Genomic DNA, 17,061 nt, shown 5'->3' with positions numbered 1-17,061 from the left:
TACTTTTACACAGACTTAGGACAGACGTAGCACTGCGATTACTTTGTAGAAGTGTCCTAAGAACTGTAAAGGGAGACAACTCCACTCACCCCTTCATGATCTGGGAGGCTGTGAAGTAGGCTGCCATGGCTTGATCATGTTCGTTGTCTGCTGCAAAAGAATGTCCGAACGCCAGCCAGGCAGGTCCATACGCTCGATCTAGTGTTGTAGCTTTACTGAAACCAGAGGATCAACATTTGTCTGTATACAGGACATATACGTGATGTAATATTTTCATTTGGATTTTGCTTTATATTTTCTGGACATATATTTATAAATAAGATAACTATATTTGTTGGAATAAATGTTAGTGAAGCTACGTACCTGAGATATCGTCTGGCAGGCTCACTTTTACCTATAAGCAGGTAGTAGCAGCCTACAGCGAACCAGGCAACCTGGAGAACACAGAGATGGGAGAGGAGGGGTATAATGCTGCACACCGTGTCAGTAATATCGTGGCATGTCACAGCCTGAGTGAGTGAGTGAGTGAGTGAGTGAGTGAGTGAGTGAGTGAGTGAGGTTTTACGCTGCTTTTAGCAATATTCCAGCAATATCACGGTGGGGGGACACCAGAAATGGGCTTCACACATTGTACCCATGTCGGGAATCGAACCTGGGTCTTCGGCGTGACGAGCGAACGTTTTAACCACTTGGCTACCCGACCGCCCCTGTCACAGCCTGAAGTGAGGCAGGTCCCACTGGGGGATCTATGTCCACCGGTGCAGACAAACCCTCAATCATGACAAACTCAAATCTTGGATGCACACCAAGTGACATGGTTAAGGATGTGTTTTGTTTTTTTTTTTTTTTTTTGTTTAACGCCACACTCAGCAATATTCCAGCTATATGACGGCGGTCTGTAAATAATCAAATTTGAACCAGACAATCCAGTGATTAACATCATGAGCATTGATCCATGTAATTGCGATACGATGACTACCTTAGACTCCTGGGCGACCCATCCCCCTAATGTCGGAGAGGGAGGTGCGTGAGTGTTTGTTTTCTAAATTGAATAAAATCTTATTGCTTGGTTTCCAAGCTGCTGATCGACACTTTTTACAAATATTAAAAAAATTTAACATGATTACATTATGTTTGAAATAAATGTTAATAATCATAATAATAAAGCTAACAGAGCAGTTACCTAAATCTGTAGATAACCTTGATTCGTGGATTGCAGTAATTATTTTGATATCTCGTCACACACATGACGTCACACACATGACGTCACACAGCGGTACTCTTGGTGTACACACTCCCACACCCTGCTGACAATGATGTTCCGAATCACTGCATTACATTGATTGAATGATTGAGTATGGTTTTACGCCGCTTTTAGCTATATTCCAGCAATATCACGGCTGGGGACACCAGAAATGGGCTTCACACATTGGACCCATGTTGGGAATCGAACCAGAGTCTTCGGCGTGACGAGCGAACGCTTTAACCACTGGGCTACCCGACCGCCCCCACTGCATTACACGTACCAACAGTAAAATCAAATATTAAAACATTGAGACAAATAGCACTAGATCAACCATTCCAAATCTTATGTTCACAAAAAGTCAAATAAAAAGGATACTGTAAGCACCAACTTTCTCGAATCTCATCTGCTTGTGTAGTTATAACACACTGACTGTACCAGGCTGTCGTACATAGTGATATATTAATACTACGTAATCCACGAATCAAGGTGACGTCACATTTTGTGTACCGGTACACATGAATGGATGATCAATGCAAATGGCTTCGGTAAACAAACTTTCCACTCCTGAGTGGAATGTTCGGCCTTTTCCTTTAGCTGAATAGATTCATTAATGATTAGTGAGTATACAAAACAAAATCGTACACTTAAACCACAAAATTCGGTGCACTTTCCTTATATCCACAAATCAAGGCTACACTAAGGTATCAAGTATAACAACAGCTTCTTTTATTCTTAAGGTGGAAGACGGGATTGTCTTGATGGTCTATTTTATTCTCAACATTCCAATTAAGAACAAGAGTTTGCTATATCCCCCGCCCCTGTTGCAGAATTTATGACATAATTAAATCTAAACAAACCCTAACCTTTTTTAACCGAAGTGGAACTTGTCATGGAAATTGTAAAAAAAAGGAGAGTTTGGAACCTAAGTCCATCTTGTTGCCATGGAATCGGAAAAAATAAGACACCACATCTAAATAGGAAAAGGCACCAATTCAGCATGTACTTGACAGACCTGCAAAGTTTGATGAAAAAATATTGAACGGTTTCTGAGTTATGCTTCGGACACGAAACGTGACGGACGTGATGGAGCCCGTTTCTATATAAATATTAAATAAATAAATATAAATATTTTGTATAAATGGTGACACACTTACTGGCTTTGTCGGATAGAATTCCACTAGTTTATGTGCTATATAAAACAATGCTGAAACAAAAAGAGAGAAAACATCACTGCAACTGGCCTCTGATTGGTCAGTAAAGATGATTATTTGTCTGTTGTTAAACGCCACACTCTGCTTAATGATGGCGGTCTGTAAATAATCGAGTCTGGACAGACAATCCAGTGATTTCTTTTGAAGAGTGAGTGAGCATGGTTTTACACTACGTTAAGCAATACTTCAAGGCTTCACACATTATACCCTTTGGGGAACAGAACCAAGGTCTTCAGCATGATGAGTGAACGTTCTAAACACTAGGCTACCATTCCATTTCTTTGGGGTTAACTAGAACAGTTTGCAATGTGAAACGACTTGTTTACCCAGAGTAATGGGTCCATTGTCCTATACACACGTGTTACCATGGTTACATTTAGCGCACACATCAGTATAAACTTCAAGTTAGTGCTTTTAAAGAGTAGACGTAACTTTGTCCTAAATTTAAAAAACGGAACCCAGAAACTTTTCAGGAGATTTGGTTGGTTTGTTGTTTAACGCCGCACTCAGCAAATATTCCAGCTATATGACGGCGGTCTGTAAATAATCGAGTTTGGACCAGCCAATCCAGTGATTAATATAATGAGCATCGATCCACGCAATTGGGATAGATGACATGCATCAACCAAGTCAGCGAGCCTGACCACCCGATCCCGTTAGTTGCCTTTTACGACAAGCATAGTCACCTTTTACGGCAAGCATGGGTTGCTGAAGACATATTCTACCCCGGAATCTTCACGGGTACTTTTCAGGAGAACTTACCATTGGCTTTTTTCAGTTCCACCAACACGGCTATATGTAGGGGGAGACATTTGCTGTTGTAGGGGTCTTTACACAAAACTCTGGAAGACAAACAGGATATGGTCAACATCAGCGCCGTGGTCAAACAGGTTTGTTGTTCATTCATTAGCAGCAGTATTAATGTGGAAGTTGAATTTTTTCTAAAGAATTTTTACACTGAAATTTAGGCCAACAATTTTGTAATCAAACTAACAAGTGTCATCAGGTGATGGTGCAGTTTGGAAATAGAGTTTGGCAACTAATACCCCAGATTGTTGTCTCCTGTGTGACAACTAAATGAACAGCTGATGCCCCCTAAACAATCTATAATTGTCCTCGCGAATAATTCCCCATCAATTCGACAATGAACAGAAATACAGAAATATTAGTGTCATTTCTCCTAAAGTAGAAGAAATATGCGTCAAATGTAAATTTTGGTTTAAACTTATTAAATGCTAATATTTTTAAATACATGTATTCGCAGTGGAATAATTAATGTTAGAAAATAGGATATCCGAGGATATGTCTTTATAATCTAGTAACATTATTTGCAACATTATTCGAGTCACAAGTACCAAAAATCAAATAGTTTCCACAATGTGTTAAGATGAAATATCTCTGAAAATTAGTAAAATCTCATCACACGCCAAACAATCTCATTAAAATCTCATTGCTTTTGCACCAGGGGAGATGTTCTCTCATAGGTAAAAATTTCCAGGATAATCCTAGAGTTTGGCTACTTTGAGGCATTGCCATTGGATACCTTCAGTTCAGTGAAGAAAAAAAAAATGCTATTAGTATTTTTCAAAATCCTAAATCATCAAAAGGCACAGTTCACTGCTAGACTGATCTGTATAGCAAGTTTCATTCTGAAATATTCAACAGTTTGGAAGTTTTGAAACAAGCACTTTTCATTTTCAGTTTAAGTCCAACTTATCGTCATAGACAAATTCTAAAATACAAATCATCAAAAGGCACCAGTTTCCTACTAGATTGATTTATATATACATAGAAAGTTTCAACATGAAATATTCAACAGTTTTGGAGTTCTGCTCCGGAAAACGGAAAACAGGCAGCTGACGGACGGACGTGGTGATCGCTATATACCCCCGTTTTTCAAACCAGGAGGGTAAGAGTGAGTTAGTGAGTGAGTTGGGTTTTATGCCGCTTTTAACAGTATTACAGTAATATCGCGGCTTGTCAGCTTAATGTGGGAGGAAAGCCCGACGTGATGCAGGTCTCTGACGTTTACCACTTCGGTGAAACCCATGAGCACGGGTATGGTGCTGACAAACCTAGAAACATAATTGGGGCGAACCGGGATTCGAACCCACAATCATAGGTTTCTGGCGTGTCCAAGGGATGCAATTCTGCAGAGGGAATCGTGGCGCCTTAGACGACTGGGCCACCCGTGCCCCCAGGAGGGTAAGAAAAACTGAAAGGCTTTACTGTCTACTTACACTGAAGTTATTGAGAAACATTCTCTGAAATCACAGTTGTAGTAGTGGCGCTCGGACAGGTTGACGACCATGTCAAGGTTGTCATTGAGACATGCGAGAGAGGAAGGTAGGTTAATATCCCCGGGCTTGTTGTACTGGAAAGAGATGGAGAAATGTGAGTCTGAACATTCTTTGCTCCTCCAGTGGAGGTCACATCAATTTTTTATCTAATGTGTACACTAAACATTACATTGCTACATGGAATGACACGATGATTGGAGAACATCAGATGACCATGGCTGCGTCTTCCCGGAAAGCAGAGTCTTATTGATAGGAGTACAGGGGTAGAAACTAACAGTTTTAGTTCACTAGTCCTTATAATGATAACATATAGCAAAACCATTAAAATTGACAAATTTCTACTAGTGCTTATGATGTCTTAACTATTGGGCAGTTTGACAAGGACTACACATCTTCCCAAAGGCAAGTGAGTTAACTGACTATAAAAGTCCAGTTTCCACCCTTGCCGAACTAGGCTGGTATTATGGAGTTACATTTTGGCTGGACTAACGAGTCTATGCATAGTCCAAATCAAAATCGCGCACCGAAATCGAAATCCGGTTCGTAAACTGTTGTGCAGATTTGGGTCGATTGCAGGATTTGCAAAGCATGTGCACCGCCAACTCGTTGTCAGCAGATATTTTCCAAATCTTTTCATGTTTTTAATCAAGGTGCTTACGTGATTTGATGCATTTCGCGATGTAAGACCCGTTTTATCACAATATAGATCTTGATTATCGATCAGATCGTCCTGACTCGGCGCCACCATTTTGTTTGAAGCAAACGCAAGTGATACGTGAGGTGCAATCTGATTGGTCCATAGGAGAGGCTTAGAAGGGACATAACTGGTAATAGCCACTGGTGGCCCTATGATCGAGTCCAGTAATTCCAGCCTAGTTCGGCAAGGGTGGAAACTGGACTTTTAAAGTCAGTTAACTCTCTTGCCTTGGGAAGATGATAGATGTCTGGCACCCACATGAAACCCATGCACCACTCACTTGCACTAGGCGCCATACAGCACACATACGTACAACCATGGCGGCAGCAGTCATTAATCCAGACAACATTTGTGACCCACCAGGTGAAAAGACCTAATTTGCGCCAGGATACAAATGTGCTGTGATGTCATAAAGACGTTAGACGTCAACTTACTTCTGTGAAGAACGCCATTTGTGCGGACTGTACAAAAACATCTTATTTCTCTCGTGTAATGTAATAAAAATATTGTATCAAAACCTTTCAGCAAACATGTCTACTTTCAATTCAAAAGACGTTATGTTTAAAAACTGCAATTATTACATAAACAGTTATAAGTCTGAAAAGTAGTCCAAATGTTTGATGTCCTGTATCTCTGTATTAAAGATGAATTGAAGCTTGTGAATTGTATTTTTGCGTTCCAGATACTGTAGTTTTAAAATAAAAAGAAAAGTGAAAAAGTGATTTTTCACTCATGAGGTCCCTCATTTCATGGTTGGTGACATACATCGCCATCTTTTCAATGTCAGTTTAAAATAGGAAATAATGGCTGCAATTAATGGCAGTGTTTGAAATCAGCGCCTGCCTGTAGGCTCATGGCAGACTGATCTCATGGCAGACTGATCTCGTGGCAGACTGATCTCGTGGCAGACTGATCTCGTGGCAGACTGATCTCATGGCAGACTGATCTCGTGTCAGACTGATCTCGTGTCAGACTGATCTCATGGCAGACTGATCCCATGGCAGACTGATCTCGTGGCAGACTGATCTCATGGCAGACTGATCACATAGCAGACTGATCTCGTGGCAGACTGATCTCATGGCAGACTGATCTCATGGCAGACTGATCTCATGGCAGTGAGTGAGTGAGTATGGTTTTACGCCACTTTTAGCAATATTCCAGCAATATCGCGGCGGGGAACACCAGAAATGGGCTTCACACAATGTACCCACGTCGGGAATCGAACCCGGGTCTTCGGCGTCACAAGCGAACGCTTTTTAACCACTAGGCTACCCGACCGCCCCCTGAGGGTCTGAAGAGTTTGGTCGGGTCTTGCAGCCTCTAAAGTCTGTGAGTCCTGATGGCAGCCTGGCAATTTACTTGATTTCTTCTCACACTGATTAATTGGGGACATTTCTTGTGTTTTGAGCCTACTCAGAACTACACAGTAGTTTTGTATTGTACAGTACTCAACATTAAGCTTGAAAGTCAAGTCCTTGACATGTTGGATGGTTTGTTGTTTAACGCCGCACTCAGCAATATTCCAGCTATATGACGGCGGTCTGTAAATAATCGAGTCTGGACCAGACAATCCAGTGATTGATATCATGAGCATCGATCCACGCAATTGGGATCGATGACATGCATCAACCAAGTCAGCGAGCCTGACCACCCGATCCTGTTAGTCGCCTTTTACGACAAGCATAGTCACCTTTTACGGCAAGCATGGGTTGCTGAAGACCTATTCTACCCGAGAATCTTCACGGGTCCCTTGACATGTTAGTGGATGCGGTCAATACAATTCACAAGCTTCAGTTCATAACTATTACAGAGATACATGACATCACACATATCGATCTACACTGAAGTCAAACGTCAAACGTCTTTATGACGACATAGCACACTCGTATCCTCGCACCCATTAAGTCCCGTTTCTCCGGGTGGGCCACATATATGGATAATATTACAACACCTCTAGCAGGCACACTAACATTAGCAGTCACATTCTTACCTTCTTCAGTTTGTTTTCGTAAAGAAACTTGACCAACTCCACCTCTTCCTCAGGACACTGGGATTGGAAGGGGAGACAATCCAGTAGGCTTCTCTCTGGAAACACAATAGTGAGTGAGTGAGTAAGGTTTTATGCCGCTTTTAGCAATATTCCAGCAATATCAGGGCGGGGGGACACCAGAAATTGGCTTCACACATTGTACCCATGTTGGAAAATCGAACCCGGGTCTTCGGCGTGACGAGCGAACGCTTTAACCACTAGGCTACCTGACTGCCCCCCTGGAAACACAATAAGGGAATGTAGGTGAGTGAGTTTGGTTGAACACACTGCGGAACAGAATGTCAGTTGTTCATAGCAGAATAGTTTAATGTGAGAAGGCCTGAAGTGATGTAGGTCGTAGAAGTTTAACACTTGGAGAAACCCACAGGCATGGTGCTGATAAACCAATCATATACATGGAGAGAATCTGGCTGATGAGGTTTATAGTGCTGGTTTTATAGTGCTAGTCCAATGAGACACCCCACTATGCCGAGCGCCAGGCAGGGTAACAATAAGTACTGTGTTTTCACTCTATCCATGAGACCACGGAGGCAGTCCGGGCAGACACTCTATCCACGAGACCACGGAGGTGACCCGGGCAGACGCTCTATCCATGAGACCACGGAGGCAGTCCGGGCAGACACTCTATCCACGAGACCACGGAGGTGACCCGGGCAGACGCTCTAACCATGAGACCACGGAGGCAGTCCGGGCAGACACTCTATCCACGAGACCACGGAGGCAGTCCGGGCAGACACTCTATCCATGAGACCACAGAGGCAGTCCGGGCAGACACTCTATCCAGGAGACCACGGGGGTGACCCGGGCAGACGCTCTATGCATGAGACCATGGAGGCAGTGCGGGCAGACACTCTATCCATGAGACCACGGAGGTGACCCGGGCAGGCACTCTATCCACGAGACCACGAGACCACGGAGGCAGTCCGGGCAGACACTCTATCCACAAGACCACGGAGGTGACCCGGGCAGACGCTCTATCCATGAGACCACGGAGGCAGTCCGGGCAGACACTCTATCCACGAGACCACGGAGGCAGTCCGGGCAGACACTCTATCCACGAGACCACGGAGGTGATCTGGGCAGACGCTCTATCCACGAGACCACGGAGGCAGTCTGGGCAGACACTCTATCCACGAGACCACGGAGGCAGTCCGGGCGGACACACTATCCACGAGACCACAGAGGCAGTCCGGGCAGACACACTATCCACGACACCCCGGAGGCGATCAGGGCAGACACTATCCACGAGACCACGGAGGCGGTCCGAGCAGACACTCTATCCACGAGACCACGGAGGCAGTCTAGCGAGGATCTTGTGCTCCTGAAACGTGGAGTCTGGGAATCCTAAGATATGCACTACTGACAATAAACAGTAAACTACGTTTATAATGAACATGCTTATAATGACCTGATGAATATAACAAACTTATGGCTTGGTCCTTGTCATTTACAGAATATATGCTTATAAAACTATGGTTATAACAAACAAACACTAGTGGTCTCTTTGAGTTTGTTATAACCGTAGTTTACTGTACAAGATATTAACCTGGGTGGTTCAACTGAAAAAGGGACAAAATAATATGTCACCAATAAGTAGAGTCTTTGAAATTAATTTCAAACTTTTGTCTTTTTTTAAATGACTATCAATACAAGCTAAATGTTGCTGATAGTAACAAAATAGAATACGTGTTAATGGTGTGAATCATCTGACACGCAAAGGGAACATGTACAATTCACAACCGTAATATTCAGATACCCTATTGCCATGGTAATCATTTTGTTTATTTTCACAATGAAGGCCAAGCCATGAGACAAAGAAACATCTTATGAAGAGCTTCTACAAACTTCCAAAACAAAATGACACTCTATCCAAACAAAATGTTTTGAATGTCTGGAAAATCACAATTCCACTGTGGCAGGGATGAATGTCATGCACACCTTTGGAGTTGCCATGGTTACTGCAAGAACTGTGTAACACAATCAACAGGTCTTAGATTTTGTTTTGCATCACGGTCAGCGGTATTACAGCAATATCATAAATAATCAAGACTGGGCCAGAAAATCCAGCGGTTGATTCATTTGGCTAAACAAAGAAATCAAAAACCATCTTTTCCTAATAACACATGTACACAATATTGTTTATGTATTAGTGAGCGAGTAAGGTTTTAAACCGCTTTCAGCAATATTCCAGCAATATCACGGCGGGGAACACCAGAAATGGGCTTCACACATTGTACCCATGTCGGGAATCGAACCCGGGTCTTCAGCATGACGAGCGAACGCTTTAACCGCTCGGCTACCCACCACCCCTTTACTGTATTGACGAAGCAGGGTATTAAATACATCCCGGTGTCCTGGGAAACAAACAGAGAGTAAAACAATTACAAAAGGATATTATCACAGATTGTATTTCTGTAAGTATGCTAAGTTTCTGAAAAGGTCGCTCTGTTTCGTTTCTATGTGAAGTTCGCTCACACACTTCGCGGGTACAGATCTAAAAGCATAAAAAAAATATGTGTGCCTTGTGTCGACCACACTGTGTCGTTGTAATTTCAGCTTGGCTTTAGAGTTAGGATAAAAATAAAACGTTTGTACATGATTTAGTGTTCTTTGCCTGCCAATTGCACAGGTGCTGTTACAGCTGAACACAGTAAAACAATTACTGTTGGCATCATCATCATCATCATCATCATCGGAAGAATAGACTATGGTTAACAAACTTGAAGGGACCAACCCGTGAAGATTCCGGGGTAGAATAGGTCTTCAGCAACCCATGCTTGCCGTAAAAGGCGACTATGCTTGTCGTAAAAGGCGACTAACAGGATCGGGTGGTCAGGCTCGCTGACTTATTTGATGCATGTCATCGATCCCAATTGCGTGGATCGATGCTCATGATTTTAATCACTGGATTGTCTGGTCCAGACTCAATTATTTACAGACCGCCGTCATATAGCTGGAATATTGCTGAGTGCGGCGTTAAACAACAAACCAACCAACCAACTTAACCATCAAATATTATTCTAAACACTTAGTGTACCCTTCAATTAAGAACAGGGAGCATATTTTAACCATTAACATCCCAATTTTAACTGTGCCATGCGCAATTTCAAACCCTAGATACTATGTTTCCATGCTTTTGCCAAGGAAATCTTAATAGGTATATGATTATTTACATTAGAGCTGAGTATCGTCTTGCATCTTGCGATACAATTTGTATCATGATACGGACTGACAATACCACTGGTATCATGATAGACTACCACAAAAAGTAGGAAATGATTAAATCTCTGAAGTGCAACTCTAAAACCTCTTGCTTCATAAATTTATTAATTATCTCAAAAGTGAGTAAGTGAGTGAGTATGGTTTTCCGCCGCTTTTAGCAATATTCCAGCAATGTTACGGCGGGAAACACCAGAAATGGGCTTCACACAATGTACCCATGCCGGGAATCGAACCAGGTTTTAACCACTAGGCTACCCAACCCCCCCCAACCAATACTTTAAAGCTCATTATACATATATCACTGATGTGGACAGAAACTTGAAAACAGAAATATCCAGCACAATTATGTCATTTAGATAGCATATATAGATAGGCTTTAGATAATAAATAATAATATTTATTATGATCATAATGATAATGATGTGTTAGCTTTCTCTGTAATGTAATCATAACATTTGCAGGACGTTTTAAGTCTACAAATACATACAGTAGCATTCAGCACCCTGTGTACTTAATGTTTGGACTATTATTTGACTTTAACTTGTTAATTTCTGTGACTGTAGGTACATAGTTATAGAGGCTCCCACTGACTGTTTGGCACCATTTTGATACAATCGATGCTCCCTTGATTCTTTGTTTTATTACGAGCATGACCTGCGATGTTCAGAGAGTTGGGCAAGAGCACAAATTTAATTGTAAAGAAGTGTTTCACAACCGAGATCCACTCTTCAGGTACAGAAACATAAATATATAAAATAATATTAAGATTTATGGACATTTAATATGCTGTTGTCAGTCAATTATTACATTTATTTGGAAAGTTGAATTATTATTTCCTGATGCTGAAAATGATCAAACGATGATGAAATGTTGATCCTAATCTCCAGCCTGAGCATCCCCACTACCAGCATGGGTCACAGGTATGCAAGCGATGCAGGTAAGCCACCATCTGCAGCCCAGTAGGTAGGTCAGACACGGTACATCAGTACAGTGCTTATACTGGATAGCAATCTCACCTCAAGCATGAGAATAGTAATCTGGGAATCATTCATAACACTAATATATTGAGCTCCCTGCAGTAACGTTCTTACCAGATGGGGGAACTGTGGGTAACTCTTCCCCGATTCTCTCACCTGTGTGTCTATGTTTGTCTACAGTACCCAGTTGACGTAATTATCCCATCTAGTTGAAACCTTGTCGTTTAATACTGGTGTACCAAACCTCTTTGACAGTCCTGCTAAACCCCATCTGTCAGTACATGAAACGTCTTTGACAGTCCTGCTAAACCCCATCTGTCAGTACATGAAACGTCTTTGACAGTCGTGCTAAACCCCATCTGACAGTATGTCAAACGTCTTTGACAGTCCTGCTAAACCCCATCTGACAGTACGTCAAACCTCTTTGACAGTCCTGCTAAACCCCATCTGACTGCATGTCAAACCTCTTTGACAGTCCTGCTAAACCCCATCTAACATATAGCAAACCTCTGACAGTCCTGCTTAACCCCATCTGAAAGTACATCAAACCTCTTTGACAGTCCTGCTAAACCCCATCTGACAGTACATCAACCTCTTTGATAGTCCTGCTAAACCCCATCTGACTGCATGTCAAACCTCTTTGACAGTCCTGCTAAACCCCATCTGACTGCATGTCAAACCTCTTTTACAGTCCTGCTAAACCCCATCTGACAGTACATCAAACTCTTTGATAGTCCTCCTAAACCCCATCTGACTGCATGTCAAACCTCTTTTACAGTCCTGCTAAACCCCATCTGACATATATCAAACGTCTTTGACAATCCTGCTAAACCCCATCTGACATATATCAAACGTCTTTGACAATCCTGCTAAACCCCACCTAACATATATCAAACCTCTTTGAGAATCCTGCTAAATCCCATCTAACATATAGCAAACCTCCTTGACAGTCCTGCTAAACCCCATCTGACATATAGCAAACCTCCTTGACAGTCCTGCTAAACCCCATTTGACATATATCAAACCTCTTTGACAGTCCTGCTAAACCCCATCTGACATATATCAAACCTCATTGACAGTCCTGCTAAACCCCATCTGACAAAAATCAAACCTCTTTGACAGTCCTGAATATGATCAGGTAATAAAAAGGGTCCCTTTAGCCTACTCAGAATGCCACATTTCATAGATCATAATGTACTTCTGTTGGGAGATTATACTTTTGAAAAGTAACATTTTTCTCTGTCACAACAATTAATCATTTTGTAATATCAGTTTAAACGGGAATGCTTCTCATCAAACGACATTTGGCAAGCTGCCCATACTTCTCGCAGCAACAAGTATACCGTGGAAGCACATTTTTTGACAGCTGACATAATTGTTATTTACATTAAAGGAAGTACTCCATATCTCATGCTAGAAACATGCTTCACAAGCAAACACTGACACACATCTGATGCATGCACCACGATCTGGGACATGCAGGGTGATGAATTATAAAGCTCTGGTGTATTCGGACAGGCTCAGATTCAGGGAGCAATCAGATAAGGAGACACGATCCGTGGGGAGCGTAGTTCTACTGGAAAATGTCGACAGCTGACCTCGCGTGTAAGCAAGCCATTGAGTCGTCTCTGACAGGGAAGCTGGCTTCTTGTTTGGAAACATGGCCGAGTTGGGTCTTAAACAAATGTATATGTACATGTATATGTGCAGGGATGTGGAATCGATAAGTGAGTGAGTGAGTGAGTGAGTGAGTGAGTGAGTGAGTGAGTGAGTGAGTGAGTGAGTGAGTGAGTGAGTGAGTGAGTGAGTGAGTGAGTGAGTGAGTGAGTGAGTGAGTGAGTGAGTGAGTGAGTGAGTGAGTGAGTATGGTTTTATGCTGCTTTTAGCAGTATTCCCGCAATATCACGGCGGGGGATACCAGAAATGGGCTTCACACATTGTACCCATGTCAGAAATCGAACCCGGGTCTTTGACCTGATGAGTAAACACTTTAACCACTTGGCTAGATGACCGCCCCTGGAGTTGATAAGTAATGCTACTATTCTGACAGGGATTTTTCAACACATTTCTCTATAAACAGCTTGATGGAAATGATGCTTACTGGGTGAGTGTGTGAGTGAGTGTGTTAATGAGTGACGGAGGGAGTGAGTGAATAAGTGAGGGACGGAGTTAATGAGTGAGTAAGTGAGGGACGGAATGAGTGAGTGAGTGAGTGTGTGAATGAGTGAGTGAGTGAGTGAGTGAGTGAGTAAGTGAGGGACGGAGTGAGTGAGTGAGGGACGGAGTGAGTGAGGGAGTGAGTGTGTGAATGAGTGAGTGAGAAAGTGAGGGATGGAGTGAGTGAGTGAGGGACGGAGTGAGTGAGGGACGGAGTGAGTGAGTGAGGGACGGAGTGAGTGAGGGAGTGAGTGTGTGAATGAGTGAGTGAGTAAGTGAGGGATGGAGTGAGTGAGTGAGTAAGTGAGGGACGGAGTGAGTGAGTGAGTGAGTGTGTGAATGAGTGAGTGAGTGAGTAAGTGAGGGACGGAGTGAGTGAGTGAGGGACAGAGTGAGTGAGTGAGTGAGGGACGGAGTGAGTGAATGAGTGAGTGAGGGACGGAGTGAGTGAGTGAGGGACGGAGTGAGTGAGGGAGTGAGTGTGTGAATGAGTGAGTGAGTAAGTGAGGGACGGAGTGAGTGAGTGAGTGAGTGAGTGAGTGAGTGAGTGAGGGATGGAGTGAGTGAGTGTGTTAGGGACGGAGTGAGTGAGTGAGTGAGTGAGCGAGTGAGGGATGGAGTGAGTGAGGGATGGAGTGAGTGAGTGACTGAGGGACGGAGTAAGTGAGGGACGGAGTGAGTGAGTAAGTGAGGGACGGAGTGAGTGATCAAGTGAGCGAGGGACGGAGTTAGTGAGTGAGTGAGGGACGGAGTTAGTGAGTGAGCGAGGGACGGAGTTAGTGAGTGAGTGAGGGATGGAGTGTGTGAGTGAGTAAGTGAGGGACAGAGTCAGTGAGTGAGTGAGGGATGGAGTGTGTGAGTGAGTAAGTGAGGGACGGAGTGAGTGAGGGACGGAATGAGTGAGGGATGGAGTGAGTGAGTGAGTGAGTGTGTGAATGAGTGAGTGAGTGAGTGAGTGAGTAAGTGAGGGACGGAGTGAGTGAGTGAGGGACAGAGTGAGTGAGTGAGTGAGGGACGGAGTGAGTGAATGAGTGAGTGAGGGACGGAGTGAGTGAGTGAGGGACGGAGTGAGTGAGGGAGTGAGTGTGTGAATGAGTGAGTGAGTAAGTGAGGGACGGAGTGAGTGAGTGAGTGAGTGAGGGACGGAGTGAGTGAGTGAGGGATGGAGTGAGTGAGTGTGTTAGGGACGGAGTGAGTGAGTGAGTGAGTGAGCGAGTGAGGGATGGAGTGAGTGAGGGATGGAGTGAGTGAGTGACTGAGGGACGGAGTAAGTGAGTAAGTGAGGGACGGAGTGAGTGAGTAAGTGAGGGATGGAGTGAGTGAGTGACTGAGGGACGGAGTAAGTGAGTAAGTGAGGGACGGAGTGAGTGAGTGAGGGACGGAGTTAGTGAGTGAGTGAGGGACGGAGTTAGTGAGTGAGTGAGGGACGGAGTTAGTGAGTGAGTGAGGAACGGAGTGAGTGAGTAAGTGAGGGACGGAGTGATCAAGTGAGCGAGGGACGGAGTTAGTGAGTGAGTGAGGGACGGAGTTAGTGAGTGAGCGAGGGACGGAGTTAGTGAGTGAGTGAGGGACGGAGTGAGTGAGTGAGTGAGGGACGGAATGAGTGAGTGAGGAACGGAGTGAGTGAGTGAGGGAGTGAGTGGGGAGTGAGTGTGTGAATTAGTGAGTGAATTAGTGAGGGACGGAGTGAGTGAGGGACGGAGTGAGTGAGTGAGTGAGTGAGTGAGGGATGGAGTGTGTGAGTGAGTAAGTGAGGGACGGAGTGAGCGAGTGTGTGAATGAGTGACGGAGGGAGAGCAGATAGAGTGAAATTTCAGGAACAAACTGCCAGTGTAATTCACTCTGTGTTCCAGGTCAAATATCAGCAGCATCTGGTTGCTATACTTGGTCATCATGGCAATAAAAGAAAATGGCCTAGTTACAAAAGTCTGTATACATAAATATTTAATGTCAGTGGAACAGATCATACGCTGCTTAATTAATCATTAGGAAAACACACAGAAGAAAGACAAACAGTTCTTAGGAAATGAGTTGAGAAATTGGTTAGAGTTGGCAGTTTGTGTTTATTGTGAAAAAGTGTACAACATGAACAGGATTTTAGGAAACAGGTTTTCAGCCTGTCAGCAGAACTAACATGGATGTTATACCAGGGGCAGATTCCTGATTGATATGTGGGTGATGAATTGATACCAAACTATGGAAACAACCTCGCTAGTTTTGTTCTCGTTCTTAAAATTTGGTTCCCATGAAAGTACTTAATGCCCGTTCATTCACACTGTGAGGATTTATTACATATACTGGTGTGGCATATCTTGAAACTACCTTTAACAAACTGAGACTTGATGTAGCAAGACTAATTTCCTAACAACAAGTTGAGAGAAATCCACCTGCCGCTGTCAGCAACAAGCTAAGTGATGCTCCACTGTCAGGCAGAGGCTGCTGCAGACTTGTAATGAGAATAAGTCTTCCTGATGCTAGCATTGGCCAGAATGTACTAGCTGGCATGCAACTACTTCCCACCTGACCATATGGCAGGTAATGAAAGGAGATTACCCAGGAAGAACGATACATGGCTTGCATTCCATTCATCTACCTGTGGTCTAGTTGCTTGGTGAGGTATCTAATTCATACACCACGTGTCCAATCAAAACACTACCTACATATCAGCTAGGGATATAGCACAACCACGATTCAATATATTTAGGACTATATTTCTTAGTATTTGACGTAACAAGCGCCACGGCGATATTTGCTAATATATTGGCTAGTGAACAATCCCAATTAGCATCCCTTCCGATTGATCAATGTACACAAGACTTATTTATTCGCGTATAATACGCACTCGTGTGTTATATGCACCCTTAATTATGGGCAATTAAATTCTGGTAATATATATTTGTCGTGTATAATACACACAGACTTTTCTTTTGTATCATTTCAGGCTGTCCGCATAAACCACGAAATTTACGATCTTTCAACTCTGTTTTTTTCTCACCAAAATCATATTCTAATAAGAGCCCCCTATTTCTAATTTTAAGAGTGCCCTGGGCGATTATTACGTCAAATAACGGTATATTTAAGCATGTGAGTGAGTGAGTGAGTGAGTGAGTGAGTGAGTGAGTGAGTGAGCGAGCGAGCGAGTGAGAGTGATTGAGTGGGGCTTTGGCGTGACGGGCGAATGCTTTAACCACTAGGCTACCC

The 17,061-nt window shown here is 43.3% G+C and overlaps 1 protein-coding gene across 1 annotated transcript in view; it reads right to left on the bottom strand.

Moving 5' to 3' along the window:
• The window catches only part of LOC124120542 (cell division cycle protein 16 homolog), a 63,478-nt gene that overhangs the window by 5,868 nt on the left and 40,549 nt on the right, over window positions 1-17,061 (bottom strand). The window contains exons 7-12 of the mRNA XM_046483388.2: window positions 7,445-7,539; window positions 4,698-4,831; window positions 3,220-3,299; window positions 2,401-2,450; window positions 364-434; window positions 90-215 (exon numbers count right to left, since the gene is read on the bottom strand). Coding sequence (XP_046339344.1) covers window positions 90-215; window positions 364-434; window positions 2,401-2,450; window positions 3,220-3,299; window positions 4,698-4,831; window positions 7,445-7,539 — 556 coding nt within the window. The remainder of the gene's footprint in view (window positions 1-89; window positions 216-363; window positions 435-2,400; window positions 2,451-3,219; window positions 3,300-4,697; window positions 4,832-7,444; window positions 7,540-17,061) is intronic.

The sequence above is a fragment of the Haliotis rufescens genome, unplaced genomic scaffold (assembly GCF_023055435.1).
Source record: "Haliotis rufescens isolate VD_foot unplaced genomic scaffold, xgHalRufe1.0.p SCAF_47, whole genome shotgun sequence".
NCBI lineage: Eukaryota > Metazoa > Mollusca > Gastropoda > Lepetellida > Haliotidae > Haliotis > Haliotis rufescens.
The sequence above is the reverse complement of the archived record's forward strand: the minus strand, read 5'-3'. Positions and strand labels throughout refer to the sequence as shown.